This window comes from Cherax quadricarinatus, chromosome 7 (assembly GCF_038502225.1).
Source record: "Cherax quadricarinatus isolate ZL_2023a chromosome 7, ASM3850222v1, whole genome shotgun sequence".
NCBI lineage: Eukaryota > Metazoa > Arthropoda > Malacostraca > Decapoda > Parastacidae > Cherax > Cherax quadricarinatus.
In genome coordinates, this window is record NC_091298.1 from 60251684 (window position 1) to 60269577 (window position 17894).

The following is a 17894-nucleotide window of genomic DNA, read 5'->3' on the forward strand; positions in this document are numbered from 1 at the left end:
TGCGGGCCAGGGACGTCGACGGCGGCTGCAGTGGAGATGACCCGATTGATGAGTTGCGCCCCTCCTACCTGGTCTTCTAGGGATGTGATTGCTGGACCCTCTACAGGGTGGACCATGGGCCAGAGCCGTACTACCAGCTCCATTGCAGCCGAGCGGCATTACCCATGTATCTACTGCCACTACAGTTCCCGCTCGCGTGTCGACTTGGATAAGCATATTAGGACACATACTGGCGAGAAGCCTTTCAAGTGTCCTTTCTGTGTCTACATGTCTGGTGACAAGAGTAACTTTCGTAGACATCTGTTAGGTGTCCACAAAATAAAGCACACTGACCTTCAACCTTTACCAACACATTCTTCCAGTATGTCCTCCCAGTCTTCTTCACAACACTCTAAGCTTTCCTCACAGTCTCTGCAACTCTTTAAGCTTTCTCCAAAGTCATTGCCAATACAAATTACTAAATTGACCTCTCAGTCTTCTTCTTCACAGCTTCCTAAGGTGTCACCTGCATCCTCATCACAGCTCTCCAGTTATTCCCTTTTGCCTTTGTCATCTCAGCCCTCTGATCCTTCTCCTCGGCTCACTCAGTGCCAGTCACAACCTACTGGAGACTCTTATTCTCCTCAGCATACGGATTGTTCTGTATCTTCCCATACTGAATCTTCCCAAGCATCATGAATTAACTTTCCAACTCAACATGACTAAATTCTTGTTACCAGCTTTTCCAGCCGGGAATATCAATAGTGAATGGCACTTGTGCTTCCTAAAGTTCCTCCAGGAAATGAGATGACCACCACCATTCTGCATCAGAAAGGATTCCACAAAGAGGAAGTAATTGTGGAAATATATGTGAACCATGAATATTCGTGGGCACTTTGCTTGAGGAATTACAGTGCTGATGTAGTGGTTTCCTTGCAGCCGCGTGGTGGCCTGGCGGCAGTGATGGCAGCTGTACGACGGGGCAGCACACTCCAAGCAGGGTCTGTGATGCTGGCCGATCGCCAAGCCTCGTGCATGGGCCGAATAAGTGATGATGTGGGCACAAGCAGACCAATTGAGGGTGGTATAAAGCCTTTTGTATGTGGCTGGTGTCCCTATCGGGCCCTTCGCCGAGGTGACATGAAGAAGCATCTACGTACTCATACAGGAGAGAAGCCATACTTATGTCCATCATGCGCCTTCCGCTCGGCAGACTCGAGTGCCCTCCATCGCCACATTCGTGCTAGACATCCACACCATCAAGTCCATCTTCAGCAACAAAAACAGTATGAAGGTCCTGCACCTCTACTGTAGCCATAAAGACATGATTACCACCATCACTCCAGTCAATGCCAGTCATGTTGAATGAACTACTGGACCAATAACTCCAAGAAGCTTTCAGAAACATACTGTATATTACATATGTTGTATTTATATTTTAAGTGTAAATAATTGAGCAACTTTATTTTGAGAGAATCAGATTTAGGCAGGTTTTTTAAGAAAATTAATTGTTTTTGAATCTCTACTTATATGTATATATAAACCTTCAGTGATGTGATTGCACACATTTTATATATTAGGTATTTATAATTAATGGGATTTTGTTTAAAATGCTGACTCGGTGACTCGTAAATTTTCAAAATTAAATGCATTAATTATGCAATAATTTTGTTTTATTAATTAAAGTCAAAGTAATCACATGCTTTGTAATATAATAGCAGCATAAGTTTGTCTTATTGTATTTAATTGAACCAAAGATTACTTATGTTACAGTAAAAAAAAATTGCCCTAATATGGTGTGCAGAGGATGTTTATTTTGTCAGTAATGTATAAATATGCGAGCAAGGTCAGATAACATAGGTTTGCCCTACCAGAATATGTGAGCATAGCCAGATAACGTAGGGTTGCCTTACTGCAGTTCACAAGTTTGTGGCTGGCTGTGAAGGGTGATTACCAGCTGGCATTCATATTGCATATTTTAATGAATGGAGTTGTTAATAAAACTGAATTAAGGAATCTGGTATTTAATTTGTGTGTATTCCTCGAATTCTCAGCTTTACTCAGAGAGCGTTAGTTCTCTGGTGAAAATTAGACACGTGCAACATCTGGGTGTCTTTATTGTAGGCATTGTGCCAACCAGTGGCTTTATCAATACAAATTCAAGGACATGATTGGAGGACAATAGAACTATATAAAAAAGATAAGATAATCAGTCCCTCAGCCTTGGAGTTGGGGAAGATCACCATAAGAAGTCTCAAGCACAGGCAAGAAAGCTGGCATTACATATGGCGTCGGGTGGTGAGGGACGTGTAGCAGATGAATCTTTTCCTTACCATTCTCTTTGTCTGAGGTTTGTGTGACCCACATGGACTTAGCATTCCTTTTTTTTTTTTAACGTAACTAATAATAATTACCCAAGGATATCTTTATTTTATTCCTTGCCCAGTTATTTTTGTTTTACCCCCTTGCCCATAGATATCTTGACACACTTGCCCAATGATATCTGTTGTACCCCTTCTCAAAGATGTCTGTTGTTTTATTCCTTTGCCCAAGGATATAAATAGTCTTGCCTTACACCTTAAAGAATATGGGTTACTGTTGTCTTTTCTGAAGAAAAACCACAAGATTTCACAGGAAAGTTAGGCATAGGATTTTTCAAAGATCAGTACCTAATGTTGAATGGGCATTTGATCCCAGGAATTAGAGCTGCCCTTCCCTTCCCTAAATCAAACTTGATTATATCTCCAGGTGCTGTATAACTCCCATGGGTTTAGCACTTCCCCACTATTCTAATAATGATTATGTGAGGGAAGTATGAGTGCTGTATTCAAGAAGGAACTTGACAGGTTCCTTTACTCAGTTCCTGATCAGCCAGGCTATAATGCATATATTGGACTTAATGTGGCTAGTGCCAACAGCCTGGTTGACCAGGCCATCCACTGGAAGCAGGCTGCGAGGGTGTTGACCCTCGGACACTCTGGTCGCATTGGGAGGTGATCGTTAAGCGGGGGTCCACTGTATATATATATATATATATATATATATATATATATATATATATATATATATATATATATATATATATATATATATAAGTACCACCTCTATGGCTGGAATGGGGACCCTCATCCTCAGAGAAGACAATAAACGTACCTCAGGGAAAACACAAGGTTCTCCCTGGAGCTGTTTGAATATTTTCTTCTCCTACTACCCCCTATATTAGATATTCTATGTGAACATTTATTAATAAACAGAATACATTTACAGAAAAACATAAACATGAATACAATGGCACAATGTATCAAAGATCATGAATTTCCTCCAGCTCCTCTGAGGCTGGATGCAAGCCAAGTAGGCAGCAAGCATTTCCCCTCTGAATGGCTATGCTGAGGCGCTGGAACATGAAAGTGGCTGCCCTTGGGTCCCTGGTGGTGTCAATGAGTCTGGAACCCAATTCTTTAAGGAAACGTGTGTTTGTGTGTATGTATATATAAATATATATATATATATATATATATATATATATATATATATATATATATATATATATATATATATATATATATATATATATATATATATATATTCTTTTTCAACACACCGACTGTATCCCACCAAGGCGGGGTGGCCCAAAAGGAAAAACGAAAGTTTCTCCTTTTACATTTAGTAATATATACAGGAGAAGGGGTTACTAGCCCCTTGCTCCTGCATTTTAGTCGCCTCTTACAACACGCATGGCTTACGGAGGAAGAATTCTGTTCCACTACCCCATGGAGATAAGAGGAAATAAACAAGAACAAGAACTAGTAAGAAAATAGAAGAAAACCCAGAGGGGTGTGTGTGTGTGTGTGTATATATATATATATATATATATATATATATATATATATATATATATATATATATATATATATATATATATATATATATATATATATATATATGCATGCATGCTTGTATGTGTAGTGTGACCTAAGTGTAAGTAGAAGTAGCAAGACGTACCTGTAATCTTGCACATTTATGAGGCTGACAAAAGACACCAGGAATCCTACCATCATGTATAACAATTACTGTCTCTCATTTCACACTCCTTTGGCAGGACGGTAGTACCTCCCTGGGTGGTTGCTGTCTACAAACCTACTACTAATATATATATATACAGTGGACCCCCACATAACGATATTATTTCAATCCAGAAGTCTGTTTGGGTGCCGTTATAGACTGAATTTGTTCCCATAAGAAATATTGTGAATTAGATTAGTCCGTTTCAGACCCCTAAAAATACACCTACAAAAGCACTTACAAAAATACACTTACATAATTGGTCGAGTTGGGAGCTGATTGTTATGCGGGGATCCACTGTATATAAACACACACACTCGTACGTACGTATGTACGTATACCTTTGACAAGTTCCAAGAGCTTTTCTGCGTTCAGAGCTCGGCCATGGGCCAGGCTGTTGCTGCTGGTGGCCTGCTGATCCACATATTCATCACAGCCTGGTTGATCTGGCACCAGGAAATGCAGGCATGGGGAAGATCAGACCAGTTTATGAATGTCCTTCCTCCTCACACACTGCTTTATAATACATACAATAAAGCCAAGTGTAACATTTTTCTTTGTTTCTCAGTCTATGCATTTAGTAAACTTTCTGTTTTATTTAGCTGTAATGATCTTTTCCTCAGTCTTTTGTGTCACATTGAGGATTACTCATTGCACAAGCCTTTATCTTCTCATTGTCTTAAATTGAACGAATCATTGATTCTCTCACACTAAACACTCGTGCAGTCTCCATGAGATATTCTCCACTTTTCAGCATCTCAATTACCTCTAATTTTGTTTTAAATAGACATAATTTCACATTTAATTTTCTTCCCTGCATCACCAGAACTTTGTTTGGATGCAGTGATAAATATTAGAGATGAGATGAGATGGGATGCTAAAAATAGGAAAAACTGAGCGATAATATACATACTGTGACTTGTGTGGGATGCATCTTGTTTACATTCGTTCACCCTTACCCACACTGCTAAAATAATGGAGTTAGTAATGCATAGTGACGGGTCTCTTGCACCTCTGCCATGGTGCTTCTGAATGAAAATGCATGCCACCACCAGAAATGAATACTGCTTCAGCATGCCAAAGGGGAAATGGCATACAGTGGAACCTCAAATATCGAACTTTCTTCGGTCCAGAAGTCTGTTCAAGTGCCTTTTCCGAATGAATTTATTCCCATCAGGAATAATGTAAATTAGATTAGTCCATTTCAGACCCTTAAAAATACACTTGTAAAAGCACTTACAAAAATACACTTACATAATTGGTTGTGTTGGGAGCAGTTCGATTTTTGAGGTTCCACTGTACTTTGTTGGAAATGAAAATCTAAATTTTAATTGCAGCACAGTGGAAACACGAGCTGTGATGGCGCAACTTAAGATTTTCTGCTGTAAATAATGAGAGCTGTTATAATGTGTAGAAGCACACAAATTATCTTTATTTTCAATCAAACCTAGTCTCTAAAATATATTTTTTAAGGGGAAACCTTATCAAACCCTATTGTAGGTAAATTTGAATTTAATTTGGTCTTTTTTTTTTTATCTGATGTACAGTTTGAGTTCCAATTACTCAGTCACATACGGGGGTACTGGTAGCAACTCTTATTATTCAAGTGTGAAACTGCATACACTCTTTGCTTAACTACCTGGAGGTTCAACGGGCTGTACCTCTGTGTTTGGCCTCTGCCAGTTACCAATTACAAAGATACTGGAGATTTACGTATTTATTTGTTTTTCTTGTTCGTAACTAAGATCAGTTGTTTGTTAAATTGAAATATTGTAGCACTGTCATTCTCCTCCTCTCTCTCCATTTCCATTGCTCCTTCACTATTTCCTTTTTTCTCTCTCTTCCTCTATTTGCATTTTTTTTTCTTCCCTTTTTCATTCTCTCATTTTTCTTTTTTTGTTTCTCTTTCTCTTTTTATCCTTTCCTTTTCCATTTTTCTCATTTTACTTTTTTTTTCTTCTCTCCTCTTTTCTTTCTCTTTCTCCTTTCCTTTTTCTCTCTCCTCTTGTCTCTTATTCTCTCCCTCCCTCTTCGCCCCTCCTCTCCCTCTTCACCATCCAGTAGGTACAGCAGTTTTTCTAACACTTGACGTAATCATGATTTTTTTTTTTTTTACAATTATGTATTTGTGCGTTTTACTGTATTCAGCAAAATGAGACATTTTTGGCAGAGTTGGGCAAGAGGTGAAGGTTAGAGTAGGGAGAGGTGACCTGACGTGGCTCTTTCCATTGCAGCGGGGCCTGGGGAGGCTACTGGGGACGGTATGTGGGCTCTGCGGCCGCACACTCAGCTCGGCATCTAGTTTGGAGCGGCACCTTCGCTATCACCGTGGAGAACGACGCCACGCCTGCCCACATTGCCCTTATCGTGCTGTGGCTAGAGATAAGCTGGTCCGTCATCTCCACACGCACACAGGACATAGACCACACCGCTGCCATCTCTGCCCGTTTGCTGCCATTCAGGCCACTGATCTGCGTAAACACGTCCGCAGCAAGCATGCTATTGAACTGATGACTTTGCCCTGAAAATTATCCAAGAGTTCAGATTTGTTTCTTGAATACATTTGCTTATGGAAAACTTTCCCTTTCATTGAATATCATTAACAAAAATTTAGCAAAGAATGGTTATGAATTTTTAATTGGAAAATATAATTTGATTGGCTTGCTGGAGTAACTTGAGGGCCACTAGTGTGAAGAAATCTATACTTTAGTCAGTTATGTTACTGATTTCAAATTGATATTGAATTTAAGTACAAATAGTGTTGTTTTGGACTCTGTCCAAGTTTATGCAGATTCAGAAAAAACTGCCGAAATATGGGCTGCCACGAGCTAGGATATTATGTGATTGCGGTGGTATTATTTGCAATGTCTGAACTGTGAACTTCCAGACATGAGGCATTGTGAGGTTGAGTCCCCAACTCCTGTTCACATTGGCCAGCCTACCCAAGACAATCACACTAGTGAATGACCACTGTCTTCACTTCACTCTTACATTCTGCTTTTGGTAATTGCTCTTTTATTCCTGTTTTTCTTATATCTATCTATCTCTCTCTATGGTCCTCATTAGTTTTGCTTAAAACACGATTATTCTGGGCTTTAGGAATTTCTGTTTCCTCCAGTAACAACTCTTCAGTATTTTCATCCCTTTACAAATCTAGCTACAGTTTTTAACATTTTAGCTCAGTAGCATCTGAAGGATCTGATTTTCCTCTCAAACCATATATCAAACATTGCTTTTATTATGTTCCTACATTATAGCATCTTATCCTCTTCCTTAATCACACCCTTCCCTCTGGCTTACTTCTCTAAGCACCTCACTAACACCCACATCCCTCCGGCCAGGGCCAGTAGCACTGCAACTCACGACGCGTTTTCTGTTTCCTTTGCAGTTGCAAGGCCCAGACTTGGCGCGGAGGGCGTGGGAAAGTCTCTCGGAAAGTCTTGTCGCTCGTTTGACCAGCTCTGCTCCTCCACCGCGGCCATCCCACCGACTAGGGGGATCTCACCTTCATAGTGGGGGGACCCCTGTTACTTCAGATCGACCCCACTTGTGCCCTCTGTGTCCATATGGTGCCACTACACGCGATAGCTTAGCTAGACACATCCGTACTCACACTGGTGAAAGACCTTTCAAATGCTCGTATTGTCCATACAGAGCAATACAAAAATCTGATGTCGATAAGCACATTCGTCGGCGACACAAGGATGCAGTGTCAAATTGGCCTGGTGTTGCTCCAGCCACTATTTCTAATGTGTCAAATCTTTCATATTCTCAACCAGTTACCACTGCCTGGCAAAGTACACATTCTCGTCAAAATGCGAGCACTAACGTCTTGACTGAATCCACTCCTTCATATTCAAGTCCAGCTAATAGTAACATTTAGTTGTAAGTCTTGCAGATTTGTGAAGTAAATATTTTATATTTAACAGTTGTGTAAGTTGAATTTATGCTCAGATATCAAGAAAATCAATATTTTAATAGGCCATTTAGTGCAGAAGGTCTCCAACTTGGGATGAAAGTTACATTTCTAGTGTTTCAACTTACAAAACACATAGCATTCCTGGTGTTTCAACTTATAAACAAGTTGTGTTCCTGGTGTTTCAACTTGCAAACTGGTTGCATTCCTGGTTGAGTTCCTGGTGTTTCAATTTACGTACAATTGAGTACTGTACAATGAATGACGGTTGTTTCACACATACTGTGTATCAGCAGTTGTAAAAGTTGAATCGGTTCCATGCATGATTGTTTCACACGTACTTCACATCTGCGGTTGTCAAATTTAATTGATTCATAAGCGTGGATGTTTGTAACAAGGACCGTTTGTAAGTTGGTGGACATTCTGTACTGTACATTTACATTACTCTTGGCATATGTCTTGAAGACATTCAAATGACTGCAGTGACTGTGACAAATTTTTGACAAACTATACTTGGACTTACGGGAACATGTGGTGTTCTTGAGGTAACAGCCAAGAATAAAAATATATGTACAGTATATTTATATACTGTGTGTGTGTTTGTGTGTATGTGTGAGAGAGAGAGAGAGAGAGAGAGCTGTTTTTTGCTAAGGTAATATGCCCCAAAGGAGAAAAAAAATTAATGTATCTCCACCACCCATTCAATGGCCATCTTGCCAGAAGAATGTGGCCCAGCACATTTCAAATTACTCTCTGAACTGCAGCATGTATTTATAATATGTCATTTTTTTATACATCCACATAGAATGAATCTGTGATAAATAGATATCACTTTGGTTTTTTACCACTAAAAATGCAAAAAAAAAAAAATACTTTTTGCTTGCTTTTTCATTTCAAAATGGCAGAAAATAGTACAGTACTCAGAATGGTGTGGAAAGCAGTTTGCATGTAAGTGGTAAATACATTTGCACTTCAAGGAGTCTAGACTTGTGTAGCTCTTTACTGCAGAAACGTAAACAGTCAGGCTTCAAAACAGTGCGACGAGCAAGCACCTTATTCACGAGACAACAACCATTGTGAAAACTTCACAATGCCAAATAACATAAATTAATAACTGGTCGAGATTGCAGAATTTTGCATTTAGGAAGTATGTTATCATTGATTTATCAGATTTGTAGGAACTTTAATGCTGGAATTGATTTTGCAATAAAACCAAAGATGCATGTACAGTACAGTATATAATATTGGCCAGTGTTTCATAGTCATCTGGTGTAAAGAGGCTTCCTCTTCCTCAGGTCAAACCTGATTACCTCCCAGTCCTCAGGCACTCTCTGACATTTACAGTGAAGTTAAGAATGTGTTCACTGAAGACAAAGTTACTCTTATTAGCATCTTGGCATTTTCCTTACCAAAAGTTTTAAGTTTACACACACAAAAAAGTCTTGAATTTTACGTAGAGTTTTTCGTGGAAGGGGGATAGTGAATTGTACATAAAATGGGAGTAGCCTCAGTTCTTCAGTGTCTTGTTTTCTCATGTTGAAAAAAAACAGCATTATTATTATTTTTTTTTTTTTAGTTTTCTTTATTAACTAGAGCTAGAAAATTTTAGACATGGAGAGTGTCAAAATCCTTACATCAAGGCAGGTTTTTGAAATTTCATTTTTTGGGAAAATTCCAGTGTATGCACTACATCCTGTACCAAAAAAAAAATTAAGAGAAAAGTTTGACTTTCATATTTTCAGATTTTTACACTCTTAACGTCATGCTTTTTATTTGCTGCACAGTAGTTTCTTTTTCCATGAAGAAATCATACTTTTCTAATTATACAAGTATCAGTACAATGCTATTCTTTGTGGCCTTTGTTTAGTAGCATTACAAATATGTTACGCCTTCACTGGAACTTATAATTGGACATTTAAGGTATTTTGACCAGTCTGAATCCTTTCCATGCATATGAACCCTGCCTTTAATTACTGTAATAGTGAAACTGAGCTGCAAAATGCTTTTCAGGTGTATGTGTATCTTTTTCAATTTGGTAATGTGTATCTTTCATTAACATTAATGGGTATTTTTCTAAGATCATATCTGATTTTATTTTATGATCTTAAAAAAAATCTAGTCTTTCCTGCCACCATGAAGTATGATTCAGAACACCTTTCATTAATGTACTTTACTTTGCTGTAATGAGAATGCTGTATCAGCAGGACATATTTAATTTCTTTTAGATTTTAAGCATTATTGCATTTGACTTCAGTTCATAGGATGAAGGATTAACATTTTGTATTGCTAAATTCTTTTAATTAATGATCGTTGATTATTTGGACACAGCAGAGGGAAAGGGAGAGGGGACAAGACTGCTTCATAGGTTTAACCTTAAGATAGAATCACATAAATCCACAAAGAAATTATGGAATAATGTAGAGAGCAGATGGTGGTGCCTAGGATACAGTGAGGGAGTCTGACAGTGTACTCTTGTCCACAGCAGGGTGGTGGTGTTGGCAGCGGTGGTGGTGGTACCCTAGGTGATGTTGGCAGGCATACCGCAGGGGTTCGTTGGGGTATGGTACTTCAAGAAGAGGCAACTAAGAATGACACAGGAACTACCGAAAAGCCATACTGCTGTCCACTATGTACCTACCGTGCCCGAAGGAAGGACAGTCTAATCCGCCACTTAAGGATGCACACTGGGGAGAGACCATATCGTTGCCCAAAGTGCCCTTACGCTGCTATCCAGAAGTCTGACCTGGATAGGCACCTCACATCAAGGCACACACACCAGCTGATTGTAGCCCAACACCTCACTGCTTCTCCCATGAGTTTCCCACCACAAGCTTACCTAACCAGCCGTTCTCCTACGTTACCTCAAACACCACGTCGCTAGGCAGTGATAACCTGTGGCAGACCAAATACACTGATTTTAAACTAAGTTATACTGGTATGATGATGTGAAACAAAGCTGATATATATAATAAAAATTTAATAAATGAAAGTGATAACAATTGGAAATCAAGAAACAGACTTCAAACATCACTGGAACCAGCACTGTGAGCCAAAAGACCTTATTTATGAGTAAATTATACAAGAAAATTTTGCATAAACTAAAATAATGTTAAAATAGAATATTTAAAAGAAAGTTATTTTGTATATGAAGATTTTTATTTGTTGTATGTTGTGAATGGAAGTGCATTAGACTTGTACAAAACTTTAACAGTGAGTGGTCAGTGTTTGAAATAAAAGACATACAGTATATGGAAAATTAAATGATCACTTCTAAAATGGAAAGTAATAGAAATTGAAACAATACTCTCAATCAGGCACTCAGAATTAGGGTAGTGAATCGATACCCTATGACCCCTCTCTGCTTTCCCTTGCAGCTCTGCGACATGCCTGAGAGTCGACTGGCCTGCTCCTCCCAACAGCAAGTTTGGCCGAACTTGCATTCTTCGGAGTCCCATGCAAGATCTGGTCAGTCGCAGCAGACGTTTTCCCGATCCTCAGAGTCACAAATGCTGCCACCTTCATATCCAAGAGTGGTAGAGTCGTCAAGACTTCAGGGTTACTCAAGAGGCCAGGAAATAGCCGTTGTTGAACATTTCAAAAGGCTGTTCCAGTGTCCATACTGTGAGCAGAAAATGACCTCGAAAGGAAGTCTAGTCCGCCATATACGAAGTCACACGGGGGAGAGACCATACAAGTGTAATTATTGTACATATGCAGCACTTCAGAAGTCAGATCTTGATCGCCATACAAGAAATAGACACCGTGATCAAATTTAACAAAACAAAAATTTATTTATCATAGTTACACCGTCCTGCCTCCTACATGAAATATTAATATTATAGTATGGTGATGAAACTGTTCCCATTAGTGAAATTTTTCATTCAGTTTTATTTGTAAATAACAAAGCGAGTTTTTGAAAGATCTGAAGTCCACTTACTGCAAAAATAAATAAATAAATAATTATATATATATACAGGTCTCCCTCAACATTCGTGAGGGTTAGGGAATCAAGAGCCTCGCGAATGTTGAAAAACCGTGAATGTTTGGTGCCCCAATATATTGTAGGGAAATATATTACAATACTGCTTCCTTAACTTGTTGAACCATGAATAATCATAAAATACATGAAAATGTCGTAAATTGTACTAAATATATACATGTTATGCTTTAATAACGTATGTTATTTAATAACATGTATGTTAATAACATGTATGTTATTAAATACCACAGACTCCACCACTGCGAGTCCCTACTACCCTCCCTCCGACCCCCGCAACTGGCAGCCAGCCCTCCCACCACTCAGAATAAATAATGTAAACCCATTCATGACTGCATATTGGAATGGCTATTAGGAAAGGTATTAGACGGTGACATCATGTGTTTACTCTTGAACACAGCAAAGAATCGAACATTTCTGCTATTGCTAATAATAACAATAGTAATAATAATAAGAATAATAATAATAATAATAATAAATACGATATAATTCAAGAAGGAAATTGTACAAAAATACGAGGGAGTGGTTGACACATCGTCAGTGAGGGGAGACTAATGTTCACTCCAGCATAAACAAAGTCACACTGACGATGTGTCAACCACTCCCTCGTATTTTCGTACAATTTCCTTCTTCAATTATATCATATTTATTATTATTATTATTATTATTACTATTGTTATTATTAGCTGTAGCAGAAATGTTTAATTCTTTGCAGTGTTCAAGAGTAAACACATGATGTCACCGTCTAATACCTGTCCGAATAGCCATTCCAATATGCAGTCATGAATGGGCTTACATTATTTATACTGTAGTTTAATAGCAAATAATGAACAAACAAAACACTCACCACACCGAGTGGTGGGAGGGCTGGCTGCCAGTTGCAGGGGTCGGAGGGAGGGTAGTAGGGACTCGCAGGTGGCGGGAAACTTAAATATGATTTGGCGGCTGGGAATTTGGCGGTTGGGAATTCGCGAATGTGTGAAGCCCGTGAATGTTGAGGGAGACCTGTGTGTAATATATATATATATATATATATATATATATATATATATATATATATATATATATATATATATATATTATATTATATATATATATATATATATATATATATATATATATATATATATATATATATATATATATATATATATACATATATTATATTTTTTTTATATACATTTTTGTTACACAGTCCATGAACGATGAGGATCAGCATTTTCTTAGGTTTAATTTGGGAAGATATTTCTTCATTCATCAAAATTTCATTGCTGTCTGACCCCAGCAAATGTAGTGCTTAATTTGTGAATGAATTAAATCTCGGGCCAAATTATTTGGCGCTTAAAAAAAATTGATTATGTAACTAAATGCAGCTATTTATGAGGAATTTATTCATACTTGCAAAAATACACTGACATACATAGTGTATTATTATAATGGTTTGTATTTATAAATTCTTTGACCACTACTACAGTTTTGAAACATTTTAAGGACCGTACTATATAGATAGTGTGATATTTATAGTAACTGATGAAATTTCTGCTGTTTACATGGAAATTATTATTTTATATGAAGGGGATGTTTTTGGAGAAGTTAGCAATATGTGGCTTTTTCTATTGTGAGAAAGAGTTACATTTTAAAGTTTATAGTTCTGTACAATTGTAAATAAATATTTAAAAGAAGTCATTTTCTTACTTAAAGATACCTCTGCTGAGACACTTTGTAAAGCTTAGGCATCCTAGCACGGTATGTTGGAGAGGTTCAGGATAGGGAAGTTTGTACTTTGGGATACTGTAATCCCCTATCCTTCCTTATATCAAATCAGATTGATTATCATTACCTAGATGCTGTATAACCCATATGGGTGAACACTTTTCCACAAATGTTATAACCTCTGCAAAATGTTTTCCAAATGGCAGTTGTGTTTTCCAGTGCATTGTAGTGTGTCAGTTTTTGTACATTCTAAACAGATACCAAAATTAATTTATTAGTTATTTTAGTTTGGCTAACTTAGCTATAATTAGTGAACATTTACATAAACTGCAGATAACACCCACTATCAAATTTACATAAATGGGTGGTTGACGTTTGGAAGCAGGGAGAGTGCAGTGTTGTTGATTTAATAGTTAGAAACCCTACACTCTTTTAAGTTTGAAGACGAGATGATTTATGAGAATTATTGGACAGTTGCAGGAGCCACCCAAACATTACTTCTCATTTGTCTTACAAAATGACTAATTTCATGTCCATGATTAATGTCATTCTGAGATGAATTTCTCAGTGTTGCACCATTACCTGGTGTGTGTTCTGGGGGTCAACTTCCCCGCAGCTCAGTCCATGACCAGGCTGTGGTCAACCCTGGCATATTTTGGCCCTGACCTATGGTTTGCCATGGTTTATTTGGCAAGTACCATAGTACTAGGTACTGTTTGATCCCTACATGTTAATGACTCCCTAGTGGGTTTAAAAATAATTTAAAATAGTTTTTTGGTTTGTAATATTCTTCTTGCTCCAGTTTTCCCCTATTTTTTTTCTGATACTATTACCAATTTTGAGCTTCTTGGCAAACATCATGGTTCAGAGATTCTTTGGGTTCATTTTATATTTCTTGGACAGTACTTCGGTATATCTCGTCTTGGTTCCCTGGACTGATACAGTACATGACTAGTATTGTTGTTCGCTATGCACATTTCATTCTTACAGAAGCATCCATATATTTACTCATTGCGTTACTTTATTATTATTTTAATCATTATTACTGTTATTGATGGTATCAAAAAAAAACATCGAAAAACCACAACATGTAGTATTCCCATCCCCCCTTCCCTCCCTCTCTCTCCTTGAGAGAGGTACCTTGATGCTAGTAAGGGGCTCATGGTCCAAGGACCTGGATTTATCTCTCCTTCCATGAATCAAACCTGAATTCCTCCCATTTCACCACCAACAGCCTGGTCAATCAGGCCAGCAAACAAACGGGAGCAGTAACCCCCGAAATTGCCATAAGAGAAACGTAAGGTTCCCCAGGCTTTGTATTACCCTAAGGGTTTAGTGCTTTCCCCCTAATGAAAATAAAAATAGTAACTAATCTCCTTTTCTTTCCTTGTTCCAAGGATGCTTTCGATGTAGTATTTATTTTTAGATAATGACTGTAACTGCAGCCATTTAACTGCTATGTATGTAAGAATATAAGGTTTTGCTTTATATATTTTATGTATTTATAAGTGAGACTTGAGAGAGAGATATAGAATGATACTTATGATCAAGCATTACTAAATCATTAATGGATATTATGTGCAAACTTAGTATCGTATTGTTGATGGTAAACAATACCAAACAAGTTGATGAACAAGATACATGTGCACAAGAAGTTGCACCAGAGGCTCATTCATCAGGCAAAATTTGTGACTGGTAAACTAGACCCAGGCAGGCATACTGGGCCTGCTGCAGCACCTGGCAATTGTAGCAGCTACAGTTAAAACATGCTTAAGGAGAACCCATCACAGGTGGGTAGTTAGTAAGTTTATTTAGGTACAGGTACAGAGAAGTACAATTATTACAGGTACACATAGGTACAATTGTCACTTTGACCAAAGAAGGCCAAAGTGACATTTCCATTGGGATCCTTGTAATATTTTATTATTTGGGTAAACATCCATATGAGTTTAACATTTCTCTTTTAATAAATATTAATATTAATTAGATAATAAATGTTTGGATGAAAGAGATCTACTTAAGTCAAACTTTCTCGAAACGTGTTTCCGACTACAAAATAAAACCAAAAAATTAATTAATTATTTTTTTAGTAATCTCACAATGCTCTTTTTTTCTGCTGAAGGAGCATCACATGGTTTATTTTTTTTAGTAGCATGGCAAGTGAAATATCGAGACCAAATAGTGAACGTGTTTGCAACACGAGAACAAGAATTGTAAAAACCTGACGAGGTGCTCGTGGTCAAGCACAGTACTAACAGTAGAATATTTAAGGCTGACATTATTTACACTCAACCTTACTGTCACTGAGATAATATACTACAAACTAAACCAAAGTGCAGGTCAGCTTAAAATTCCAGTTTTTTTTGTCAGTTCTATTTTATATTGTACAAGGAAATTTTGAATTTATGAATAATTTTAAATTACTGTACTGCATATTCGAGATTGTAAATATTTGCCTTGAAAGAATTTGATCCAACGCTCTGTGCCATAATACTGTACAGTACATGTAAGACATACATTGTGGTTTTAAAAAATAATTTATCTTGATTATAGTGAAGGGCTCTCTATCCAAAGAATCAAATCAAACCTCATTGCCTCCCATTCTACAGACTCTGCATGACCCCTATGAGTTTACCACTTCTCAATGAATAGTGTAATAATTATATGATAACTGTAGTCAGTGGTCAGTTATACAGTTTTTTAAGATTCTAGTAGTTGTAACGCAGTAACATTTCTTAGATGACATTCTTAAAGTCTACTACTATACAGTATTTGCAAAGAAATAAAAGTGAAAGGAATAGAGAGTGAGTGATGAGCCTAGCAGGTCATCCACTGGTTGGAACTGAAGACATAAGCTTAGCAGGTCATCCACTGGTTGGAACTGAAGACTGATGAGCCTAGCAGGTCATCCACTGGTTGGAACTGAAGACTGATGAGCCTAGCAGGTCATCCACTGGTTGGAACTGAAGACTATGAGCCTATCAGGTCATCCACTGGTTGGAACTGAGGAGTGATGAGACTAGCAAGTCACCTACTGGTTGGAACTGAAGACCATGAGCCTAGCAGGTCATCCACTGGTTGGAACTGAGGAGTGATGAGACTAGCAAGTCACCCACTGGTTGGAACTGAGGAGTGATGAGCCAGGCAGGTCACCCACTGGTTGGAACTGAGGGGTGACAAGACTTGCAGGTCACCCACTGGTTGGAACTGAAGGCTGATGAGCCTAGCAGGTCATCCACTGGTTGGAACTGAAGACTATGAGCCTAACAGGTCATCCACTGGTTGGAACTGAGGAGTGATGAGACTAGCAAGTCACCCACTGGTTGGAACTGAAGACTATGAGCCTAGCAGGTCATCCACTGGTTGGAACTGAAGACTGATGAGCCTAACAGGTCATCCATTAGTTGGAACTGAGGAGTGATGAGACTAGCAAGTCACCCACTTGTTGGAACTGAAGACTATGAGCCTAGCAGGTCATCCACTGGTTGGAACTGAAGACTATGAGCCTAGCAGGTCATCCACTGGTTGGAACTGAAGACTATGAGCCTAGCAGGTCATCCACTGGTTGGAACTGAGGAGTGATGAGGCTAGCATGTCACCCACTGGTTGGAACTGAAGACTATGAGCCTAGCAGGTCATCCACTGGTTGGAACTGAGGAGTGATGAGACTAGCAAGTCACCCACTGGTTGGAACTGAGGAGTGATGAGCCAGGCAGGTCACCCACTGGTTGGAACTGAGGGGTGACAAGACTTGCAGGTCACCCACTGGTTGGAACTGAAGAGTGATGAACCTAGCAGGTCACCCACTAGTTGGAGACACAGGCAAGAATATAAAGAATAAAGTTGATTTAAGCTTTCTCCTTGTACAGTACCTGAGATTGTTAAAAGTGTGTTTACAGTGAAACATCGACATTCAGCTCTCAAAAGCTTCATATACAGCCTCTCCTCACTTAGCGACGTACTCGTTTATCGACGCCTTGGACTTACGATGGGCTCTCTGACCAGTATTTATACCTAAATAATGTACATGTATATTAGAGCTATTTTCCTCTGTTCTGTTTATTTCAGTATATGTACAGTACACTACTGTATAAACATTTAAAAATATACCAGAAGTGTTATAAATAGTGCAAAGGTGACATTAAAACAGTATCAAAGATGGATGACACAAACTCACTATCATTATAGTATGCTCTTCACTTAGCGATGAATTCATTAATGATGTGG

The 17894-nt window shown here is 38.3% G+C and overlaps 1 protein-coding gene across 18 annotated transcripts in view; it reads left to right on the forward strand.

Moving 5' to 3' along the window:
* LOC128686900 (zinc finger and BTB domain-containing protein 14) overlaps positions 1 to 17894 on the forward strand; it is a 407181-nt gene that overhangs the window by 311771 nt on the left and 77516 nt on the right. For 3 of the 18 annotated variants that reach the window (XM_070082567.1, XM_053774133.2, XM_070082566.1), the window contains exon 5: positions 1 to 1062. The exons of 10 other annotated variants lie outside the window; for them this stretch is intronic. In XM_070082567.1, coding sequence (XP_069938668.1) covers positions 1 to 678 — 678 coding nt within the window. In that variant the 3' untranslated portion in view covers positions 679 to 1062. 5 more of the 18 variants (XM_053774140.2, XM_053774147.2, XM_053774149.2 and 2 more) reach the window with 5 other exon arrangements.